General features: G+C 55.1%; 1 protein-coding gene across 6 annotated transcripts in view; it reads left to right on the top strand.

Moving 5' to 3' along the window:
* The window catches only part of ARHGEF2 (Rho/Rac guanine nucleotide exchange factor 2), a 119232-nt gene that overhangs the window by 84449 nt on the left and 12723 nt on the right, over positions 1–22060 (top strand). For all 6 annotated transcript variants that reach the window (XM_029579431.1, XM_029579430.1, XM_029579432.1 and 3 more), the window contains 8 exons: positions 15776–15843; positions 16445–16508; positions 18703–18835; positions 19454–19563; positions 20183–20329; positions 20559–20809; positions 21351–21476; positions 21595–21712. In XM_029579431.1, the coding sequence (XP_029435291.1) occupies positions 15776–15843; positions 16445–16508; positions 18703–18835; positions 19454–19563; positions 20183–20329; positions 20559–20809; positions 21351–21476; positions 21595–21712 (1017 nt within the window). The remainder of the gene's footprint in view (positions 1–15775; positions 15844–16444; positions 16509–18702; positions 18836–19453; positions 19564–20182; positions 20330–20558; positions 20810–21350; positions 21477–21594; positions 21713–22060) is intronic.

Genomic DNA, 22060 nt, shown 5'->3' with positions numbered 1-22060 from the left:
TGTTTACTCGGGCTTTGATATACTCGATACTGAACTCCTGCAGAGGGGGTAGTAGTACTTATGGTGACGCCCCCTCAAAGCTTTGGCTGACTCCATCTGCTGGAATGGGGACATAACCCACGGTCTGGACTGATCCATGGTACTACAGGAACGAAAATTAGCAGGTAAGTAATAATTTTCTTCTCTGCCTTTGACTCTTGGTGTGACCTCAGATGAGTCATTTTATCCTCGCCATGCGTCTCGGAGTCCGCGGCAGAGCCGGCATTAGAAGCGAGGCACAGGGAGAGACTACGTGAACCCCTCCCCCCTCAGGGTCGGGCGGGGAGAGCCAAGTCTAGAGGTTTAGGATTTGAACCCGGAGCTCTCACGGCTCCTAGCGCGATGCACCTTAACTGTAAAACCATCTCACCTCCTCGATATCGTGTACTCGTTGTGGGATCAGACACGACTGTGTTGCCCTAGCAACGCTGGAGGTAACATATTTTTATTTCAGATTTTCATAGATTCTGAAACTCCAGCCATGCAGATTTCGTTTTCTGGCCGAACCCTTGGCCCAAACGAAGCCTCAGACTGACATGGATTATAGCATTTGGGGTTTCTGATATTTCTTTAGCACATGAAAGAGGAGAGCAAGTTCTTGTGCATTCCTTAAGTGTGTGTGTGTGTGTGTGTGTGTATATATATATATATATATCTGTCAGCTTAAAAATAACATCACACACGGAGCTGTGGAATGAGTTCAGTCCCGCAGAGAAAAACATTCTGGAGCTATTTTCAGCTTTCGTGGTGACCCCTCTATTATGTGTGTGTGTGTGTGTGAGAGAGAGAGAGAGAGAGCGCACTATGCCATGTGCGTGGGAGCACTCTGCCGTGTTTCTGACACAGAGCAGCCGGGAAGGGACGCTGTCTCTCCGCCCCCCACACCGGGTTCATCTTCTCCGCTGGCTGACGGCTTTTCTCCGTTACACGGATGTGCAAAATCGGCTTTTTATCGTGTGAGGGACGTTCCTCGGGCCCCTAGGGGGCAGGATGTAATGCAGGGTGGGGGCCACCGCCCCGGGCCTGGAGGGACGCAGCCAGATCCGGTTTCCCAGGGAATCCCCAAGCAGCGCAAATAAAATCTGCACGTGGGCCCGAGGAACCATTCCTTGCGGATGGGTCCTGAAACCCAGGCCCGGCTGCCGTCCTTCGGGAGCAGGTCTGGGACCGGCTGGGGGACCCTGGTGTGAATCTCGGCACCTCCATCTGTCCAGAGGGCCGGAGCGGCCGGGTTGCCGACGAGAAGACCGTGGCTCGCTTTTACCGGGTGAGGAAACACCGGGGTGGCCCGGGTGCGTTTCAGGAGGAGGCTGATCCAGCGCTGGTTTTGCCTCCGATTGACGTCCGTTAAAGCAGAGCGGGAACTGCCATCTCCAGCAGCAGGCAAAACGCAGGACTTGGATCGGCCTCTCTGGACTGACCCGGATGAGGTGGCGACTCTCTCCTGTGTACAGAACAGTAAGCAGAGACGGCGGGCGGGAGGGGGCGGGGGAAATACCGACAGTGGCCGATGATAAGAACATAAGAACATGCCATACTGGGTCAGACCAAGGGTCCATCAAGCCCAGCATCCTGTTTCCAACAGTGGCCAAACGAGGCCATAAGAACCTGGCAAGTACCCAAAAACTAAGTCTATTCCATGTAACCATTGCTAATGGCAGTGGCTATTCTCTAAGTGAACTTAATAGCAGGTAATGGACTTCTCCTCCAAGAACTTATCCAATCCTTTTTTAAACCCAGCTACACTAACTGCACTAACCACATCCTCTGGCAACAAATTCCAGAGTTTAATTGTGCGTTGAATGAAGAAGAACTTTATCCAATTAGTTTTAAATGTGCCACATGCTAACTTCATGGAGTGCCCCCTAGTCCTTCTACTATCCGAAAGAGTAAATAACCGATTCACATCTACCCGTTCTAGACCTCTCATGATGAAAAGGCAATTCCGGCCACTAAACCCCCTCCCCCAAATTCATTACTAGAAACTGCAGGAAAATTGAGAAGAAATGTTGGCTGGTGCCGGGATGCTGCCGGAGGATACCAGGGGGCGCGTCCGAGGAGGATGCGGAAGGATTTCGTGGGCACGGGATCAGCAGTGGGGGGATGGGGGGGGGGCGTTGCTGCGGACAGCCCGGCACCGGCTCGAATCAGACTGAAACAAGTCTCTGGGGAACGTAGCTCTGGTCCCCCAACTGCTTCAGATTAAGCAGACCCTACGTTTTTCGATGGAGAAAGGGATGCCAGCGGGTGGCCTTGGAGCCGTGGGCTTGGCTCCGCACCGCTTTGGAGATGTCGCAGCTCGGCGGGCCTGCGTTCGGAGGACATCGGAGGTGGGGGCGGCCGCGCTCGCTGGCGAGGCCCACGTGGTTGGATGGGGTTGGCAGGTGCCCGGTCTCGTCACGGCCCTCCATCCTCCCCCCCCCCCCCCCCCCCAGCAGCTGGAAACACCTGCAGTCCAGTCAAACGTGCAAGAGAGAGAAAAGTCACCTGTGCCCCTACAGTGACAGACACTACATAAGAACATAAGAAATTGCCATGCTGGGTCAGACCAAGGGTCCATCAAGCCCAGCATCCTGTTTCCAACAGAGGCCAAAAACCAGGCCACAAGAACCTGGCAATTACCCAAACACTAAGAAGATCCCATGCTACTGATGCAATTAATAGCAGTGGCTATTCCCTAAGTATAATTGATTAATAGCCATTAATGGACTTCTCCTCCAAGAACTTATCCAAACCTTTTTTGAACCCAGCTACACTAACTGCACTAACCACATCCTCTGGCAACAAATTCCAGAGCTTTATTGTGCGTTGAATGAAAAAGAATTTTCTCCGATTAGTCTTAAATGTGCTATTTGCTAACTTCATGGAATGCCCCCTAGTCCTTCTATTATTCGAAAGTGTAAATAACCGAGTCACATCAACTCGTTCAAGACCTCTCATGATCTTAAAGACCTCTATCATATCTCCCCTCAGCTGTCTCTTCTCCAAGCTGAACAGCCCTAACCTCTTCAGCCTTTCCTCATAGGGGAGCTGTTCCATTCCCCTTATCATTTTGGTTGCCCTTCTCTGTACCTTCTCCATTGCAATTATATCTTTTTTGAGATGCAGCGACCAGAATTGTACATAGTATTCAAGGTGCGGTCTCACCATGCAGCGATACAGAGGCATTATGACATTTTCCGTTCTATTAACCATTCCCTTCCTAATAATTCCTAACATTCTATTTGCTTTTTTGACTGCTGCAGCACACTGAGCCGACTATTTTAAAGTATTATCCACTATGACACCTAGATCTTTTTCCTGGGTGGTAGCTCCTAATATAGAACCTAACATCGTGTAACTACAGCAAGGGTTATTTTTCCCTATGTGCCCTTATTGGGGAGGGAAGGAGAGAGGACCACGGATGGAGTAAGACCCGTGGCAGCCCGGGAGGCAGGTAGAAATGGCAGACCGGATCAGCCGGGCGGTTCTGATGATCCTCCTCCTCCTCCTCCTTCTGTACAGCGAACCCCGACGGCTATTTCGTGCTGCCTCTTCGTCCGGGGGCTGGCGGGTTTGGGGAGGTGTGTGCCGGACTCTCCTCGCGCCGTGCGAGGGGCGCTCTGCGTTTTTTTTTTTTCCCCCCCCAGGCAGCACTGGATAGCTCCAGGTCATCGGAAAGGGGAAAGGTGACGGCCCGGTCCTGTGTTGTTTTTTTTCACCCCGTGGCCCTACAGACCTCTTGTGCCTGTACATTGCTCTGGCTGGGTGAGGCAGGTTGGAAACCAGGGCATGCTCAGCCCTTTTCCCCTGAGGCTAATGGAGATGCGGTGTGGTTCTGGCGAGCTGCAGGTTCGAGCTTTGCCTCTGGGCCCCGTGCCAGCCCGGTGGGGATACGCCAGGCTCCTGACCCCGGGATCGGCGTCTCCGAGAAGGCGAAGGGTTTACGGTGATGCCCGACACCGATGAACGAGCCCCCTGCTGCCGCCTTCCCCTCGAGGAAGAAATCTCAGACAGGGGACGTCAGGCCCTGTGCCTTTCAGGAATGCCTGCAAACACTTTTCCATCACCGTTGCCAGTTGCAGTCTCTTAATCCATCGGCCAGGGGTTCACCCGGTCCCTTTTTTCATCCCCGCCTGTCATCGGGGTCTGTCGCACCCGCCCGTCCTCTTTCTGGCGTCCGTTTTACGACGTTAGAAGGCGTATTTCTTACGGAAGGGTCCCCCCGAGCACTTCACCGGTGATGGAGTGGGATAAAATGGTGCAAAAAAACCACAGAGCGGATGGGAAGGGGAAGAATATCAGCAGGAAAAAGTGAGGCTCCGATGAAAAGCAAAGAACAAAACAGACAGGTTTACAAAATCTAATGTGAAACTATGAAATGCGGGTACCAAGCTCCCACTGTATAATGAGGACAGGGGCCAAGCTCCTGCAATATGAGGGTGGGGACTGGGCTCCCACTGTATAATGAGGACAGGGACCAAGTGCCCCTGTAGAATAAGGATGGGGCCTGAACTCCTGCAGCACACTGAGAGGAATCGAGCAATTCCTGTACATTGAGGACAGGGACCAAGTGCCCCTGTAGAATAAGGATGGGGCCTGAACTCCTGCAGCACACTGAGAGGAATCGAGCAATTCCTGTACATTGAGGACAGGGACCAAGTGCCCCTGTAGAATAAGGATGGGGCCTGAACTCCTGCAGCACACTGAGAGGAATTGAGCAATTCCTGTACATTAAGGACAGGGACCAAGTGCCCCTGTAGAATAAGGATGGGGCCTGAACTCCTGCAGCACACTGAGAGGAATCGAGCAATTCCTGTACATTGAGGACAGGGACCAAGTGCCCCTGTAGAATAAGGATGGGGCCTGAACTCCTGCAGCACACTGAGAGGAATCGAGCAATTCCTGTACATTGAGGACAGGGACCAAGTGCCCCTGTAGAATAAGGATGGGGCCTGAACTCCTGCAGCACACTGAGAGGAATTGAGCAATTCCTGTACATTGAGGACAGGGACCAAGTGCCCCTGTAGAATAAGGATGGGGCCTGAACTCCTGCAGCACACTGAGAGGAATCGAGCAATTCCTGTACATTAAGGACAGGGACTGAACTCCCCCCCCTGCATAAAAAGCACCCAGCTTTCCTTCTGGCTTTGATCCCCCTGTTTGGCATTCAGCCCTTGAACGCTGGTAAGGAGCCAAGCCTCGGGTCAGAGGTTTGGCGCTATCTGGGGCGGAAGGGGGCAGGAATGACTGGAATTCCTGTGAGCTGAGAGGTAAGATAGTTGGGAGCAAGGGACTTTCCCCCGTGGAATCTCTGTAGAGACGCCGGCCCTGGCCGGGCAGGCACTGTGGGAGAGGGTCGCAGGGGCCGTGGACTGAGCCCCGCGTGCCTCGGCCAGACGTTTTGCATTTTTTAAGTTGCGATTTTTTTTTGGGTGTTTTTTTTTTTTTGTAACTGTTCTTTACGCTGCTGTCCTGCTGGAGCGGCCGCCTCCCGAGAAGCATTTTTTCTGGCGATGTCACACAGCCTGCTTACCGGGCTGGTTGGTTCGTGCAGGCGCGCGCGAGACGTTGCCCGTGACATCATCACCAGCACAGACCCGTTGGAACCCCGCAGGTGCCGTGTGACGCCTGTCGGCGATCGCTCACGGAGATCGCCCTCGGGGGGGGGGGGGGGCACGGCTCCTCCCGGGGCTCAGAAACGGCGGCAAAAGAATGAACCTCCCCCCCCCCCCGGCTCCGGGTCCTAAGGAGGAGGCGGGAGCCGGTTCTGGTTTTTCTATTCCTTTTTCAAAGCAGTTCTGGCGGGGGGGGGGGGGGGGGGTTCTCAACAAGGGGGAAAAAGAAATCCGTCTATAACCCAGAGCCAGGTATTCAGCAAGTTCACGGTAATCTTTAGTTTATTCGGCCGGCTTCAAAAGTGCGCAAAATTGTAATGTTTTATACTTTTTACGCCGCCTGCCTCGAAACAAGCCACACCTCCCCGCGCTCGCTCTCTCTCGCTCCATCCAGACCCCAACGTGTTTCCAAAGCCCAGAGGCCCCCCCCACCCCCCCGAGGAGCCTCAGCTCCCGGCGGCAGCTGTTCCCCGTCCTTCACCCTGTGCCTGGGCGGTTAAAGCCGAAACATCTGGCGACGGGGGCAGCTGTTCCATTCCTCCAGGGCAGCTTCCAGATTTTGCAAATAAAACAGCTTTCCTTTCAAATTCTTTCCCTCCCCCCTCTCCATGGGGAAGGCTGGGGGTGACAAAATGAGGAGGTTTTCTCCCCTCCCCAAGCCCCCCCTGCTGTGGAATGTGGAGGGCAGGAGAAGAGGGGGAGCGAGCCCCCTCCCCCCCCCTCCGCTGAGCTGTGTTTGCACAGGCATCCAAGGGCTCCAGGTTCCTAAACCTTGTCCTGGGATCCATTGCCCGTGACTCTGACCCTTTTGATTTCTGAGTGCTTGCTGAGACCGGGATGTTCCCGCCGGGCCCCTCGGCACCTGCCTCTGTCCCTCTGACTGGAACCCGAGATCCCTGGGAGAGAGAGAGGCCTTAGCGGAGGGGCAGCTGTGCAATGCGACTCCCCCCTTTCACCGCCGTTCCTGGAAAGAGACTTTTTTGTTTTTGCCCAGCTTGGTGTTATCGACTTGCATTGCGGCGTGCCGCGAGATCCGTTCAGATACCGGCGCCGCAGGAACAGAGGGCAGGGGAAGGGAGATGGCCCGGAGATCCAGCAGCAAGCAGGCAAAGACCGGGCAGACTGAACGAGCCCAAGTGTTCCTTGCCCAGTGACAGCTCCTATGTTGGAAAGGTGCCAAAAAAAAAAAAAAATGCATGAGAAGAGGAGTGGAGGGTAGGTCTCCACGGAGGTCTGGGGTGAGGTCACTCAGCAGCAAATGGTCAAAAATGTATTGGTTCAGACTGGGCTCAGGAGGGGGGAGGGTCAGATTGAAAGAGAGGTTTAATGCATTGCTGCTGCTTTGCTGCCTTGGCTTTTGGGTTATGGGCTACTGAAGGGGATACTCCACAGCCCCCCCCCCCCCAAGGAGAAAGGGTAAATGTGGGGGCGGACGGTGCTTTCCACAACACCGCCTGGATGCTGGGGTGGCAGCAGCTCATGCCAAAAATTCCTGCTGCTTCTTAGCCGCAAGAAAAACCAAGTGGTGGTGGTGGAGGTGCTGCTGTGCTGCTTATCATCAGAACCTCTATGTATTGAGGGCCCCAGATCCAGCTGATGGGAGACCACCTAGCAAATGAGGCTCTCTCGATCTGCAAGGCATCCGTGCTTTTATTCCAGGGAGGGTGCGTGGAATATAGAAACAAAAAAAAAATGCATTGGGGTGGGCAGGAAACCCAGAAATAAAACTGTCAGAGAGAAATCAGATCGAAGGAACAAGCAAGTTGCAGTAATCTTGTAAAGTTCCAAACGAGTTTCTGGCCAAGCTGTGAGAGAGCCTGGGGTTATTTTTCATGTTTGGATCTCTGGGATGCAGTGTTAGTTGTGTAAATAACCAACATTGTTTCTCATTGACTGGCCTATTAACTTTTTTTTTTTTTTTGCTAAATCGTTTGATTGCACCGTGCGCTGACATCAGCAACCGTCTGCTTCCTGTCTGATTTGCTCAGTGGCCCCGCGGGGAGACGCTGATAAAAGCTCCAACGCTGAAGGAAGCCGTCTGCTCCAGAGTCTTTCCTTTCCTAGTCTAGATCCTGGGCTTTTTATCTTCGGGATGTAGATGATGGGGGCGGAAGAGGGCACTGGCTTTAGAGAGAGAGAGAGAGAGAGACGCGCGTTTGGAGCTCGTCTAATCGAGGTCCTTCTGAAGGAAGCAGCTGTGCCCGCAAAGTAATTTTTAGATTATTCAGCCGGCTTGTAAAGTGTGCACAATTACATTACAATTTTACACTGCCTTCCTTGAAACCAGATCAGCCCAGGGTGGTTTACAGCAAGCAGTAACTTAAATGCGTCACATACATAACAATTCAGAAGTAAAATGCAGGACATAATACAGCATAAAATCCATCTGAAATCCAGAAGGGAGATTCAGCCCCGTATTTTTATTATAATAATTATTTCATTTCTGAGGAGGGGTTGTTGGCCAACCCTCATTAGTATGAGCTCTGATCATCATCGGAAACTCCCGACGGCTGAGGAGTGGACGTGGGAGAGGAGATTTTTGTAGAAAGCGATGCACATCCTCCACTTTGAAACGTGTATTGAGATTTAAAAAAAATAAATTAATAAATAAGAACGTCAGAGAATAAAACCAAAGAGGAAATATTGGAGCCAAGACTATATGCAGCATCATAGCGCATGAGGAATCTCGTTGCTACTGGCTGCTTTGACTATAGGACCCTAAGAGGAGAAGAGAATACGGTATATTATCAGTTTAATATGGGGAGGGGAGGGGGAGGGAAACGAGGTTGTCAGCGAGCTCCATGTCGCCTAGGTTGAGCCAGTCCTGATTTTGCCCCACTTGCATGCAGGAAGTTGTAAAACTACAAAACTACGGCTCCCTGCATGCACGAGGGCAAAGCCAGGCCCGGCTCTCCTCGTCTGGCTGAGCCAGGGTGAAGTGGCAGTCCTGCGTAGGCGGTGAGCACTTGGCTGCCGTACGCTTCCTGACGCACACAGAACGGCCTCTGTGGCATCTTTTGCAGAAGGGGGGGTGTTCAGGCAGGCAGCACGCTGTCGCAAAGCTCAGAAGGAAACAACATTTAATGAAAGCCCCACTGGATCCGGAGTTTAGTAATATCCTGGCAGAAGCTGGACAGAATGATTACCCTGAGACAGATAAAAATCTTTCTTCCAGTTTACATCATCTGTTTATCTAATGTGCTATTCTGTTAGTGCCCAGCCTCCAGCTCCATCACTGATCTGCCCCCTGCATCCCCCTCAGCTGTGTCACTGCCTCATATACAGCTCTGTCACTGATCTGACCCCCCCCCCCTCAGCTATGTCACTGCCTCATATACAGCTCTGTCACTGATCTGCCCCCTGCATCCCCCACAGCTATGTCACTGCCTCATATACAGCTCTGTCACTGATCTGCCCTCCCCCCTTAACTATGTCACTGCCTCATATACAGCTCTGTCACTGATCTACCCCTCCAGCTGTGTCACTGCCCCATCTCCAGCTCTGTCACTGATCTGCTGCCCCCAGCTGTGTCACTGCCCCATCTCCAGCTCTGTCACTGATCTGCTCCCCCCAGCTGTGTCACTGATCTACCCCTCCAGCTGTGTCACTGCCCCATCTCCAGCTCTGTCACTGATCTGCTCCCTCCAGCTGTGTCACTGCCCCATCTCCAGCTCTGTCACCGATCTACCCCTCCAGCTGTGTCACTGCCCCATCTCCAGCCCTGTCACTAATCCGGTTCACCTGTATCACGGCCCCTGGCTGGGCATCCTTCAGGGCTACATACTGACCCTGGATTTTGGATCGGGTTCCTGATCTTTCAGCTCGCCTCTGCTTTATCGGGGCTGGATTTCACGCTGTCGCCAGGATTCCCGGCTGCCGCTGCCAGCGCATGAAACAGACGCAGGCACTTTTCCCGCGAACGCTAAAAAAACAAATTCCAATTCAACCTAGAATGTGGGTCAGTAAATCTATTTTGCATTCGATTAAAAGTTTCACAACTAAAACCTTCGGGAGCACCCAGCCCGAGAGGCGAAAGGTTTATCACCGCAGCGAATGCCGGGAGGGCGCTGCAGGGCACGTCTCTGTGCTCCCACCGGGACCAGGCAGGGGGCTTGCGTAGGCAGGTTACAGCCACCCAGTCCTGTCGCCGTCACCTGCGCCGTCGTCCGCGCCGCCTGTGATCCGGGCAGATTCCGATTGCGCCCGGGCAGGGGGGAGAGCTTGATGGGAGGAGGAAGAGAGAGGGGAGAACGGAGGACTGGACGGGGTCCCTGCCGTAGTGGGGGAGGGGCTTGGTTTTCCCAGGGGTGGGGGTGGGTGGCAGGGCAGTGACAGCAGGAGCAAGGGAAGGTCTTTCTCGTGCTCTCTCCCTGTTATCCCCTCTCCCTTGGTATCCGTCAGTTTGTATTACAGCCTGACATGGCTCTGAGCCCTTAAAACGGTCCGCGGGGACCGTCCAGGGCCACTCTGGGTTTGTTTTTTTGTTTTTGTTTTGGGATATCCGCCAGGTAGGGCTGCGACGAATGGATGTCCTGAGGCCACTGCCCGTAAGCCCGTCTCCCGCTTTTCCAGCAGCCCTGGGTCGCAGCTAATAAATTCTGCCCCGGCCGCTAACGGTGCCTTTTTTTTTTTTTCCCCCGTGGCCGCCCCAGTGCGATGGAACTATTTTTTATTTTTTTTTGCCTCAGGATTTTGCCGTCTTGCACGAAATGATTTTGAAACGAAGCTAAAAGTCTATTTGCTTGGGGCAAAGCTTCCCCCCCCCCGAGCTCCGTTACGTTGGCAGTGCCTGATGTCTGTCTGTCTGTCCCGGTTTGTATTTCTGCTGCTCTTATTCTGCAAGTGGTCGTGTTCTGCGCCGAGGACGCCGGGGGCCTAAGCGGCCTGTGCTTTGGACTCTGCTCCTGCAGAGCGGCGAGGCTGAGGGCCGGGGAGCGGTTTCCGGCCTATTTTTTTTTTTGTTTTTTGCATGTGAGGAGGAAGTGAAACTTTTTTTTCCCCCCCCCCCAAGAACAACAGAGAGAAGCTTTTCGAGAACCAGCTTTCAAGATATTAAGGCCGTGAAAGAAAGAAAAAGATTAGAATAATGTAAAGTTCGATTTCAGAGCCATTAACGGAGATTTGTTCACTTCTCCCTCTTCTCCCCCCCCTCCCCCGTCCCCCAGGCTCTCTTGCCATCTGTATTGGAAAAGTTAATTTTAAGAGGTGTGCGAGGGAAGGCAAAGTCCCCGCCGCTACGGAGCCCCCTAGTAAAAACTGGGAAAGCTGATCCGTGCCGTGGGTGCGGCTCCCAGAGCCCCCGCTAAGCCAAACGTGATACAGAATTATTTTCCGGGATCGGGGGGGAGAGACTGCGTTTTCGCGCGCTGGGCAGCCCTTCTGCGGGTTTCCTGCTGCCGCGGGAACGCTGGGCCCCGGGTCTGTAGAGTCGCGTGGCGGAGGCGCTGGCTCCCCGTGCCGAGCCTCCCGGAGCCCGGCTGCGAGGCGAGACGATCACTTTAAGGGCCGTGCTCCTGCCACCCACCTGCCGCGATGCAGCCGGGTGCTGAGCCTAATGGCGTAGCTGTTAATAAAAGTAATTATACCTCTCCAATTACCCAGGAAAGCCGCTCTGCTGCAGAGTTATAATGAGGCTTTGCCTGCCTTGACTCGATTGGTAAGCTCCAGGGAGCAGGAACTATGTGTGCGGTGCTGTGGAAGCCATCGGTAGGAACAGCTGGGGGGGGGGACGACCAAGGAGGGCCGCTGCGTATCAGGAGGCCTTCTGCGCAGGCCCAGCGGGCAGTGACGGATTTGGGTTTTTGCCACCCCCCTGAGGCATCGCTGGTGCCTCCGCGGCCCCCTCCTCCCTGCACGGGACCGGAGGGGAGGGGCTGGGTGAGGGAGCAGAGCAGCTCTCCTTTGCTCTGATGTCTGCTGTGGCCTCAGCCCCTCCCCTCCTGTTCTCTGCGTGCTGCTGGGACAGGAAGCGTCCGGAGCGGGCCCCGGGGAGGCAACAAACCTTCAGCCGGCCCTGCTGACCCCCTCTCCCCCCCCCCCCCCCCCCAGATTTTCGCCTCCCAGGGCAGAAGCCCAGTCTGCCTGTTAGCAAAGCCAGGCCCGCCAGTAGGGCCTCCTGCACACACCTCCCCCCCCCCTCAAGCGGTGACCCTGGGCCGTCGCTCGCGCACAGGTCAGACTTCCAGCAGAGGAAGAAAAGCCATGCAGGAGGTCTTGAAATCTCAAACACCCGAGAGCAGACCAACGCCGTGCGGCTTTGTTCTTGGGGGTTGGGGTGCAAACTTTACCGTGCGGGAATCTTTCCGTGCTGACGCTGGAGGAATGCAGTGGAGGAAAAGGTGTGTGTGTGTGTGTGTGTGTTGCAGAGGACAAAAGAGCTACTTTTTACGGATAAAGGGAAGGAAATCTGTCAGCAGGCTCGGCCCATCACAGAAAACAAAGTTGCCAGTCTCGTAACGGGCTAGAATGGATTTCATTGTGGGCACGAGGAAGCGTGCTGGACGGGGGTCAGGGCCAGTGAGTGCTTGCTGGCGCGGTCCCCAGGGACGTGAGAGAGCCCAAGGCTGTTGAGAAAGGGGGGGGGGAGGTGTGTGTGGCTTCATTTAATGTGAAAAAAAAATCTCTGGGCCGCCTGCTCCGTTTTTTTTTCGGCGTCCACCTCTTCCCAGCCCGTTCTGGGAAGCCGAAACGTGACTCGGCAAAGCCTCCCCTGGCTACGCCTTTGACTGGAAGTGTCAGGGCCGTCCTGGGCACAGCTGAGACGCTGTCGTGACCAGGGTGGCTGTGAGAGGGGCCCCCCCGGACCACTGGAAAGACGACTGGTGGCCTTCCGCGTCACGGCTGGGAAAACTGTGGGGGGAATATGATTTTTTTTCTCAGTGAGATGTTAAGAGGACGCTGAATGCGCTCTTGATGGCAGTAGGGCTCCTCCCTTTAACCTTGAATTCCCCGTCTCCAGTCGCCCTAGTCAAGTTTACTTTGAATTATGGTCTCTCTGCCTTAACCAACGCGTTGTCCCCCGCTCCTTGATGGATTCCCTCCTCACTGGTCATGGATGCGGCATCTCCCGTCTGTGGGACACGGGCCCGCGAGCTGTGCCCCCTCAGCCGTCCCCATCCCTCCACCCTGCCGGCGGAGCAGCCCTGGTTTTAACCTCCTCCCTCGCTCCCCAGTGCGCCTACGGGACCCCGGGTTCCTGCATTTTTTTTTTCTCAGAGAAAAACCAGGAGGAGGAAGGAGGGATGCGGAGCGAGAGCCGAAGACTTGCTGGGCACAGTGACGCTTTGAGCCAGGGCCCCATGTGACCCTGGGTAACGGACAAGCCGCGCCGTCTCCGGCTGTCTCCCCCTTCGAGGCCTGACACGGCGGCCAGTCAGGGTCCCTGTCACCCCGGGGGGGGGGCTCCGTCTCTGCATCCTGCCCCACCTTGGACCGATCCAGGCCACAAGAACCTGGCAAGTGCCCAAAAACTAAGTCTATTCCATGTAACCATTGCTAATGGCAGTGGCTATTCTCAAAGTGAACTTAATAGCAGGTAATGGACTTCTCCTCCAAGAACTTATCCAATCCTTTTTTAAACACAGCTATACTAACTGCACTAACCACATCCTCTGGCAACAAATTCCAGAGTTTAATTGTGCGTTGAGTAAAAAAGAACTTTCTCCGATTAGTTTTAAATGTGCCCCATGCTAACTTCATGGAGTGTCCCCTAGTCCTTCTACTATCCAAAAGAGTAAATAACCGATTCACATCTACCCGTTCTAGACCTCTCATGATTTTAAACACCTCTATCATATCCCCCCTCAGCCGTCTCTTCTTCAAGCTGAAAAGTCCTAACCTCTTTAGTCTTTCCTCATAGGGGAGTTGTTCCATTCCCCTTATCATTTTGGTAGCCCTTCTCTGTACCTTCTCCATTGCAATTATATCTTTTTTGAGATGCGGCGACCAGAATTGTACACAGTATTCAAGGTGCGGTCTAACCATGGAGCGAAAAAGAGGCATTATGACATTTTCCGTTTTATTCACCATTCCCTTTCTAATAATTCCCAACATTCTGTTTGCTTTTTTGACTGCCGCAGCACACTGAGCCGATGATTTCAATGTGTTATCCACTATGACACCTAGATCTCTTTCTTGGGTTGTAGCACCTAATATGGAACCCAACATATTATGTAATTATAGCATGGGTTATTTTTCCCTATATGCATCACCTTGCATTTGTGCACATTAAATTCCAGCAGTCGTCTGTTTCGTCCGCGGCGGCTTCTCTTTCCCCAGAATGCCCCTGGGCGTGAGTTAGGAATCTGTGGTTCAGCGTCGCCCCCCCACCCGGCGGTGGGGAATTTCCGGGGGGGGGGGGGGTGCTCCTTCCACCTGATTTCAGCGATGACGGCAGAAGGCAATGCCGCACGAGGAGTCGGGTGCACGAGGAGGAGCTGCGACAGTAGAAGCAACAAATAAATCTTTTTGGGATTTGGAAAGGCTTGCGATCTGGACTCCAGGAAGCACGGGATAAACACCCGGGATCTCTAGGGAAGCCGTGGGAATTATAACCCTGAATCAATTGGGCAGATGGGCAGAGCGGAGGGGACACGCGCCCTTTTTCTCCCGTCATGTTTCTGAAAAGGCATGCTAATGGGGTGGGGGAGGGGGCGATGGGCACTGATAAGGCAGGAGGGCGGGGGGGTGTATAATTTAGGAGACGTCTATAATCTGTTGCTCAGCTTCTCCAGCCGCGCTTTGCTTTTGGAAGGAAGGTGAACCCACGGTGCCGGACGAGATGAGCAGAAATAGCCAATCCCGGCTCCTGAACCCGGACGGATGGGATGTGGGAACTTTCCGTGCCACGTCGGCTCCCGGGTGGGACGGAGCGAGTGGAGTAAGAGCTGGGGGTAGCCCTCTCCCCGTCCAGTGATCTGAATTTTAACAGCACCGCTGGGGATCCTGCGGGCAAGAAACTCCGTCTCGGTCGCCATCAAGTTACTTTTAAATCAACGGAGCTGGCGGGCAGGAAGGGTCTCGTGGCCTGGGCTTCATGGGGGTTCATGCCCCCTCCCCCGGGGCTTGGGGTAAATGGCCCGCTGGGGACTGCGCGCCCCAGAGCAGGGCCTCTTACCACCCTTAGGAAGGGACGGACTCCGGAAACAAATCTACCTCATTACTGCCAGCCTCCCCCCCCCCCCCCGGGATGCCAGTCTGCTCAGCCCCGACTCTGCTCTCCATCCGGGCAGGCAGCGCTGCCAGGCAGCCGGGGCGTGAGTGGAGCCTGTGCAAGTCGGCTCGTGCCAGAGGAGGAACGCTTAACGAGTGACCCCCCCCCGCCGACCTTGGATGTCTCACCGCGTGAAATGGGTCCAGCAGAGACCTCAGCGTCTGGACATGCAGCTGCTGGGGAGGATCCTGGGCTCGGGGAGGGCCCCCCCACCCTGGAAGCGAGCCAGAGCGATAATCCTGCGGCGATGCTGGGAGCAAGGGGCAGGCAACGCCTGTAACTCTTAACCGGTCCTGTTCCTGGCTTGTTAGCAACGTTGGGCCCGGGGCTCGTATAAAATTAAATAACTTTTCTAAGCTGAGTTAGCGGTTGAAGCTTTTGGGAAAAATGTGCCCGCTCCGGTCGTTGTGTTCATGAAGAGTCCAGTTCTCAGCTGCCCCGGCTCCCTCTCCTCTACCCCAGAATATCTTCAGCTCCTTCCTTCCTCTCTCCCTCCCTCTCCCCTGGTCCAGCCTGCAGCTTTCTTCTCCCAATGCTTGGATCGAATCAACTGAAGCCCCGTCAGCTCCCGAATTTCAGCCCCCCCCCCCCCCCCCAGCCAGCCACGGCAGGCGGCAGAGCGCAAACGAGCAGGGGTCCCCAGGGAAGAGCAAGGCCGCAAGGGGGGCCTAGCGCACAGCTCTTGCCCTGAGGCGGGGCCGCCATGGCAACCGGGGGGAGTGGGGGCGCAGGTGTTTCCCGGGGGGGGGGGGAGGGGACGTCCCCGGCCTGCTCAGGTGCCCCACGCAGAGCAGCAGTCAGGCAGTGGGTGAGTGCAGCAGCGCCTCCAGACCTCGCTCGGCTCTCCGTTGCCCGCGCTGGCTCCAGGCCCCCGGCTCTTAGCTGCTTCTGACTCCTCTCTCTCTCTCTCCCTCTCTCTTCTTCCCAGCTTGCAATGTTACAATTCACAACCGCTGCAAGGATGCCCTGCCCAGCTGCACCAAGGTGAAGCAGAAGGTAAGACGGCAGAGGAATGGGGTCCCCCACCCAGCCCCTGGATTTACATCTCCCGCACCCCCTACCCACTGAATCTGGGGCGCTCCGGCAGGGGGGGGGGAGGTGGTGGGAGGATGGCAGGGACCCCCCCAGACTTGGCCAGGAATTCCTACTCCAGTGTTGTCAGTTTCTTATCATTTCTAAGATAAAGCTCACCTGCCCGCTTTTAACCCCTTGGTGCCAGTGGGTAACCCATCTCGTTTTCCAAGGGATGTTCAGCAGGGGATATTAACGGAGGAGGAGGAGGGTTGTGAGATGTCTCTCCAGTGGGATCCAGGAGCCGATGAAGAGACGGGGGGAAAGCTTGTGCATAACAGCTGGGGGGGGGGGGAGGGGAGGGCGGCGGTCAATATTCAAAAGATTGACAGAGGCCGAGCTGCACAAACCCAGCGCTTTAAAATGCCCCTTTCTCGTTCCAGCCGATCGGGCCGGACGAAAAAAAAAAAAGGCACGTGACGGGGGTTTCGCCCGGGGCGGGGTCTGCCGGTCTCCTCTGTTCGCACGCCAGGTTTTTGTTTTTTTATTTTTTTTAATTTTCTCTTTTTCCTCTCTTTAATTCCAGCAACAGAAGGCAGCGCTGCAAAAGAATAACTCGGCCCTGCAGGGCGTGTCCCTGAGAAATAAAAGTAAGTGGCACTGATGGGGGCGCGGTCTCTTGCCGGGGCCCCTCCAGCCTGGTCTGAGGAGGAGCGGGCTCTTCCCGCTCGCTCCCCGGCTCGTCCCGGCTCGGCAAACCGCATGGCGCATGCTCGGCTTATCCCGGCGGGGACGTGGCTGCCCCCCCCCAAATCGGAGAGAGATATTGGAGCCAGCGCCGGGGATAGAGGCAGCCGTGGTGGCCCGAGCCGGCGCTGAACAGCTGGAAATTAAGTTTGCACGACTCTGAACATTTTCATTTAAAGCCCCCGCGCGCCCTCGTAGCCGCGCAGCTGAACCCGCGCTTAGCGCAAGCTTAGCTGCCCTAAGCAGCACTTTTGGAGATTCGCTTTGGGCGCGAGTGTCGAGTAAGGTTCTGAGAATGTGGCCCATACAGGGGGGGCCATTTCCAAATGGATGAAATTAGCTTTGGAAAAATCAGTTGATGGCGGGGCCCTGTGCTCATAAACGTACCCACTGCACCGAGCAGAGGCGATCGGGGGCAGAGTCAGCACGCCTCGTAATTTAAAATTTAAAAAACCCTGCGTGTAAGTCCCCCAACGCATCAGGCGGGCCCTGCTTGGAGCGAGGTCACTCGCCTGAAGGTTCACAGAGTTCGCTTTGCTTTGTGTCACTTCGCTTTGAAAATCTTCGGCCGTGTGTGTGTGTGAGATGCACACACGAAACGTTTTTCCCGCCATGCGGGGGCTTACGACGTTGCCGTCTGTGTGTGCGCGCGCGTTAGGGTGACCGGCTGGATCCGTTTTTCTGGATAGGCCGCTCCGGCCTTGGCTTTTACCCCGTCGCGTGCATGGAGCCGTCGTTCCCGTTTCCCCTGAGAAACCAGGAGCTACAAGTCCAGGGCATGCTCTGGGGTAAAGCCAGGACTGGCTGAGCCCATCTGTGATGACGTGGAACCAGCTGGTATCTTTAGTTAGGGTCCCCTCCTCACTCTAGGTCGGCTGAACAGGCTAACCCAGCCCTGGTCTTGCCCTGTTGCCGCCTTTGGTGGCCTCCCTCACATGCAGAAACTTCCATAAAGTCCATCGCGGTCATCGCATCCCGCAAGAGGCCACTCTAAAAATGCCTGAAACTAATGTCACAGGACTCATTGTGACTCAATTAACAGATCCCTCTAATAAAAACAGAACTACAACTCCCTGCATGCTATGGGGCAAACCCAGGACTGGATTAGCCTGCCCAACTGAGTTTCTGTATACTGCTAGGTGCAGCTCCAGGGCTGCTTTGTATAACAACCCTGCACCAGCCCCTCCCCCCCCACTCTGTGTCCCGAGGGGCCCCACTCCTTGTAGACCCTTGATGCATAATATTTCCATGATTTTGCAGCCTGCGATTCTGTCATTGTTGGCGGAGCTCTGCTGCCACCCAGTGGCTTCCCACAGAAGTGAAACCTTTTGGTATTTGAGCACGGCTGCTCTCAGTTCATCCAGTTTTGAGGAAGGGTCTGTGAGAAGTGAGAAGTATTTCTCAGTTGCTGTTATACTCTTTATTAAGAAGAGGTGGGGGGGGGGGGCCTTTCCATCCTAGCAGTAACTTCATACTTCTGGATCAGTTTAAGTTGCTGGTTAGAGCACAGGGTGGTAAAACTGGAGACAAGCCCCACATCTGTGGGGAAACGCAAACGTAGCCGGTATGGCGCTCTTTTTTTTTTTTTCCCTCCCCTTAAAGGGAGGAACACCTTACCATGTAGCCAAGCGTTTCTGCTTGCAACTTGGCAGCAAGAGAAGACTGGCTGTGTAGGGTTGGGGGCTCCAATCCCACTCCTGCCACCATCTGGTAGAGCAATATGACAGCTGACTCATTCATGTGAACCCAAATGGACTAATCTAGTCCTGGTTTCCCCCACCCCTTACATGCCTGGGGTTGTATTTAGATTTTCCTAAGAAAAGTAGGAATTACATCGCCATGCTCGCAACAAGGCAAAACCAGGACTGGATTAGCCTGTTCCAGTTGACCTGGGGTGTGGTGGCAACCTAACTCTGCTTCCTCCAACAAGCCACTTAACTTCCCTGATCTTAAACTTCGGTAAGCCCTTGGAGGTGGGGACCTCACGCCGGAGCTGGGCTCCTGTAAACATGCGCAGTCGTTTTATATTCAGGATTGCGCCTCGCGCTTTTTCCCCCACACAGACTGAATTGCCTCCTCCTGCTGCTTCCTTTCTAGCCACCATGATCCGAGAGCGCCCCAACTCTGCGATCTACCCGTCCGACAGCTTCCGGCAGTCCCTGCTGGGGTCCCGCAGGGGTCGGCCCTCCTTGTCCTTGTCTAAAAGCGTCTCCACCACCAACATCGCCGGGTAAGCATCGCGCTTTCTCCCAATCCCTGCCCTGGGGAAAGAGAGCGGGCAGAGGACACCTAGAAATAGATACGTTTTAGCAGCATTTAATGGTCTCCTTTTTTTTTTTTGCCAGTAAAATGAATTTGCAGATCAGAAAACAAAATTCTCCTTTAAAAATTAAAAAAAAAAATCAATCTCCTGGGTCGGTAATTCTTGCTGCTGCTTTCTTTGCGTATTTGCTGGCTGAACCTCCGGCAGTCTGCAGGTTCTGCCCCTGTTGTGCATGCAGTCCTGCGGCCTCTTGAGGTCACCTCGTGCATTAAATCTGAACCTCTCGCTGTTCCACAATTCACTGAATGCCGGAGTCTTTTTTTTTATCCAGGAGGATAGAAACGCATGGGAAAGGCAGGAACGGTACGGCCCTGCGTGCTGAGGGGGGGGGGGGGGTGTCAATCCTCACTTCTGTCCATAGATAGTAGAACCAGAGGGTGACACGAGTGACAGGGTTAGTCCTGAGATAAGAGGGGGAGGTGTTTATGGGTCGCTCCTCGTGAAATCCAGATGGCATTTTCCCCTCTGCCCCCAGACCGGATGTACCTTGCCACCCCCTCTGACCTTCTCCCTCCCCCCTGTCAGGAATCTGAATGACGACTCTCCGCTGGGGATTCGACGGATCCTGTCCCAGTCCACAGACTCCCTGAACATCCGCAACAGGACCCTATCCGTGGAGTCTCTGATCGACGAAGGTAACCGGGGAGCGCGCTGCGTGCCACCTACCGCGCGCGGGGGGGGGGAGGGGGCGCGTCGCCCGGGGCTGACTGGAACGGCAGCTGGGAAAGGGAACCTGGCGCCTTAACCGGTCCTGAGGCGTCGGCCTTTAAGCTGGAATCGGCGGGGTTTGGGGCCCATATCCGAGCCAGTGTTTGTGGGTTGAGGCCTCTTGGCTTGTACTGGCTGAGGGGGGACAGGCGTGTGATGGTAGACAGGGACGGCCGTGGCTCGGACTGGCTTGTCCCAGCTCGGATCGTTCTCCTGGCTTTCCGAGGCGCACGTTAAATAGTGCGTAAGGTTTCTCGAGGGCTGACGTGGGAAGGGGGGTGGCCGGTGCTCTGAACGTTCCCCCCCCTTGGATGTAAAACCACCTCGGAAACGAGAGTCGAGCTGAGCTAACCCTGCACTGGGATTTCATTTAAAGTTAAGATCCTGCCCCGAGACGATTTGGGTCAGAACCGGCTGCAGGCCAGGTGGGCCCGAAACCCCTTCACCGGCTTGGGGGACTCTTCCTTGCCCAGAGAGGGGAATCCCTGAGTGAGCCGGTGCCGCCCCCCCCCCCGGCTGATCACGGTCACCGTTGGTCCCTTCTAGGTGCGGAGGTGATCTACAATCAGCTGATGAGCGACTTTGAAACGGACGAGAAGGACTTTGAGGCTGACTCCTGGAGTCTTGCGGTGGATAACAATTACTTACAGCAGCACAAAAAGGAGGTGATGAAGCGCCAGGATGTCATATACGGTGAGTCCCGGCGGCAGTGCTGCCTTCCCAGCCGCCACGGCTTCGCCTTGTCGATTCAACTCAGAAATTAGGTGAAAGCACCAACTTGTTGGTGGGGGGTGGGGAGTGGGGGTGGAGGGAGGGGAGGAAAACGGGGAGGAAGCGACTTTTTTTTTTTTTTTTTATTCAGTTCGTCGCAATGCTTAACCCTTCTCCCCCCCCCCCCCCACCCCCCCATCCACGCCGGCAGAGCTCATCCAGACCGAGGTGCACCACGTCCGCACGTTGAAGATCATGATGTCCATCTTCCGGAAGGGGATGCTGGATGACCTGCAGATGGACCCGGCGCTGGTGCAGAACATGTTCCCCTGCGTGGACGAGCTCAGCGAGATCCACGTGCGCTTCCTCACCCAGCTGCTGGAGCGTCGCCGCGACTCGCTGGCCGCCGAGAGCAGCAAGAACTTCGTCATCAACAGGCTGGGTGACATCCTCATCGGCCAGGTGAGTCCCAGGCCGGAACCCGGGCGCGGCGGATGTGGCGCAGCACCTCCCCACCCCCCCGCCCGTTCGCCAGCTTGTGTTACTGGGGAAAAAGAAAAAATAGCCTGGAGGTCCGGACAGCTATGTTTGGGGATTTAAGAGGAAACCGGATTCTCTCTGCAAGGCTCTGATCTCTTGTATTGGACTGAGGGGAAGGATCATCCATAGATGATGACGGTCAGGAGCTTTACAGGCCGTGCCCGAAGGCGGGATCGCTGCGGCCCGCGAAGGTCTCACACGTCCATCCTCTCCGGGCAACTGTTTTATGATTTGGCAGCTTTTCCCCCGCCTCTTCGGGCTTGCGGCTGAGTCGGAGCCAAAACTGGGATCTGGCGCCGTGAGCCCTCGTTCCTTGCTGCCCGGGAATGGCTTGTAATGGTTATTTCTCCTTAGGGAACCGACAGGCGGGACCCTGGTCCTGGCTTTTGTGCAGCTGCTGAGATCTTTTGCCGACTCGGCGGGCTGGCTCGGCGGCTTTCAGCTCTGGGGCTTGTGTTTTTAGTTTTCAGGACCCAGTGCGGAGCAGATGAAGAAGGCCTATTCCGAGTTCTGCAGCCGGCACAACAAGGCCATGAAGCTGTACAAGGAACTCTTCACCCGGGACAAGAAGTTCCAGCAGTTCATACGGGTGAGAGGAGGGCCTGCGCGGAGTCCTGGTGGGGTAAGCTCCGAAAGCGAGGAAGTCCAAGCTCGATTCTAAGCCCCCCCTTCCTCTCTCTCTCTCTCTCTCTCCTCCCACTCGACAGCGCATGACCCGGTCCTCCATCCTGCGTCGGCACGGCGTTCAGGAGTGCATCCTGCTGGTGACGCAGAGAATCACCAAGTACCCGGTGCTGATTGATCGGATACTGCAAAACTCCAAAGGTGAGAGGCAAGTGGAGGGCCCGGCATGGGAAGTGTCAGCTCTCTCTCTCTCTCTCTCTCTGTCCTACCAAGATTCAGGGCCAGACTTCAGTTTGAGGTGGAAGATAGGCCCAAAAAAACCCCCCCTTTCAAGCTCTGTGTGGTTTGTTTTGTTTTTTTTCTTATGCACTGTCTGGCTAGAGGTCAGAATAGAAGAAGAGTGCATGGAGGTAACTTGCTGGTGCGGCAGATACTACCCTTAACCGAAGGCTTGGGGATTACTACCCTTAACCAATAAGCCTTGATGCTTGTGACGTAACTTCAACATCGCTCTCCACTTCAACGGTGGAAGGAAGGGGAATTGGATTC

This window comes from Rhinatrema bivittatum, chromosome 16 (genome assembly GCF_901001135.1).
Source record: "Rhinatrema bivittatum chromosome 16, aRhiBiv1.1, whole genome shotgun sequence".
Classification (NCBI taxonomy): domain Eukaryota; kingdom Metazoa; phylum Chordata; class Amphibia; order Gymnophiona; family Rhinatrematidae; genus Rhinatrema; species Rhinatrema bivittatum.
The sequence above is the reverse complement of the archived record's forward strand: the minus strand, read 5'-3'. Positions and strand labels throughout refer to the sequence as shown.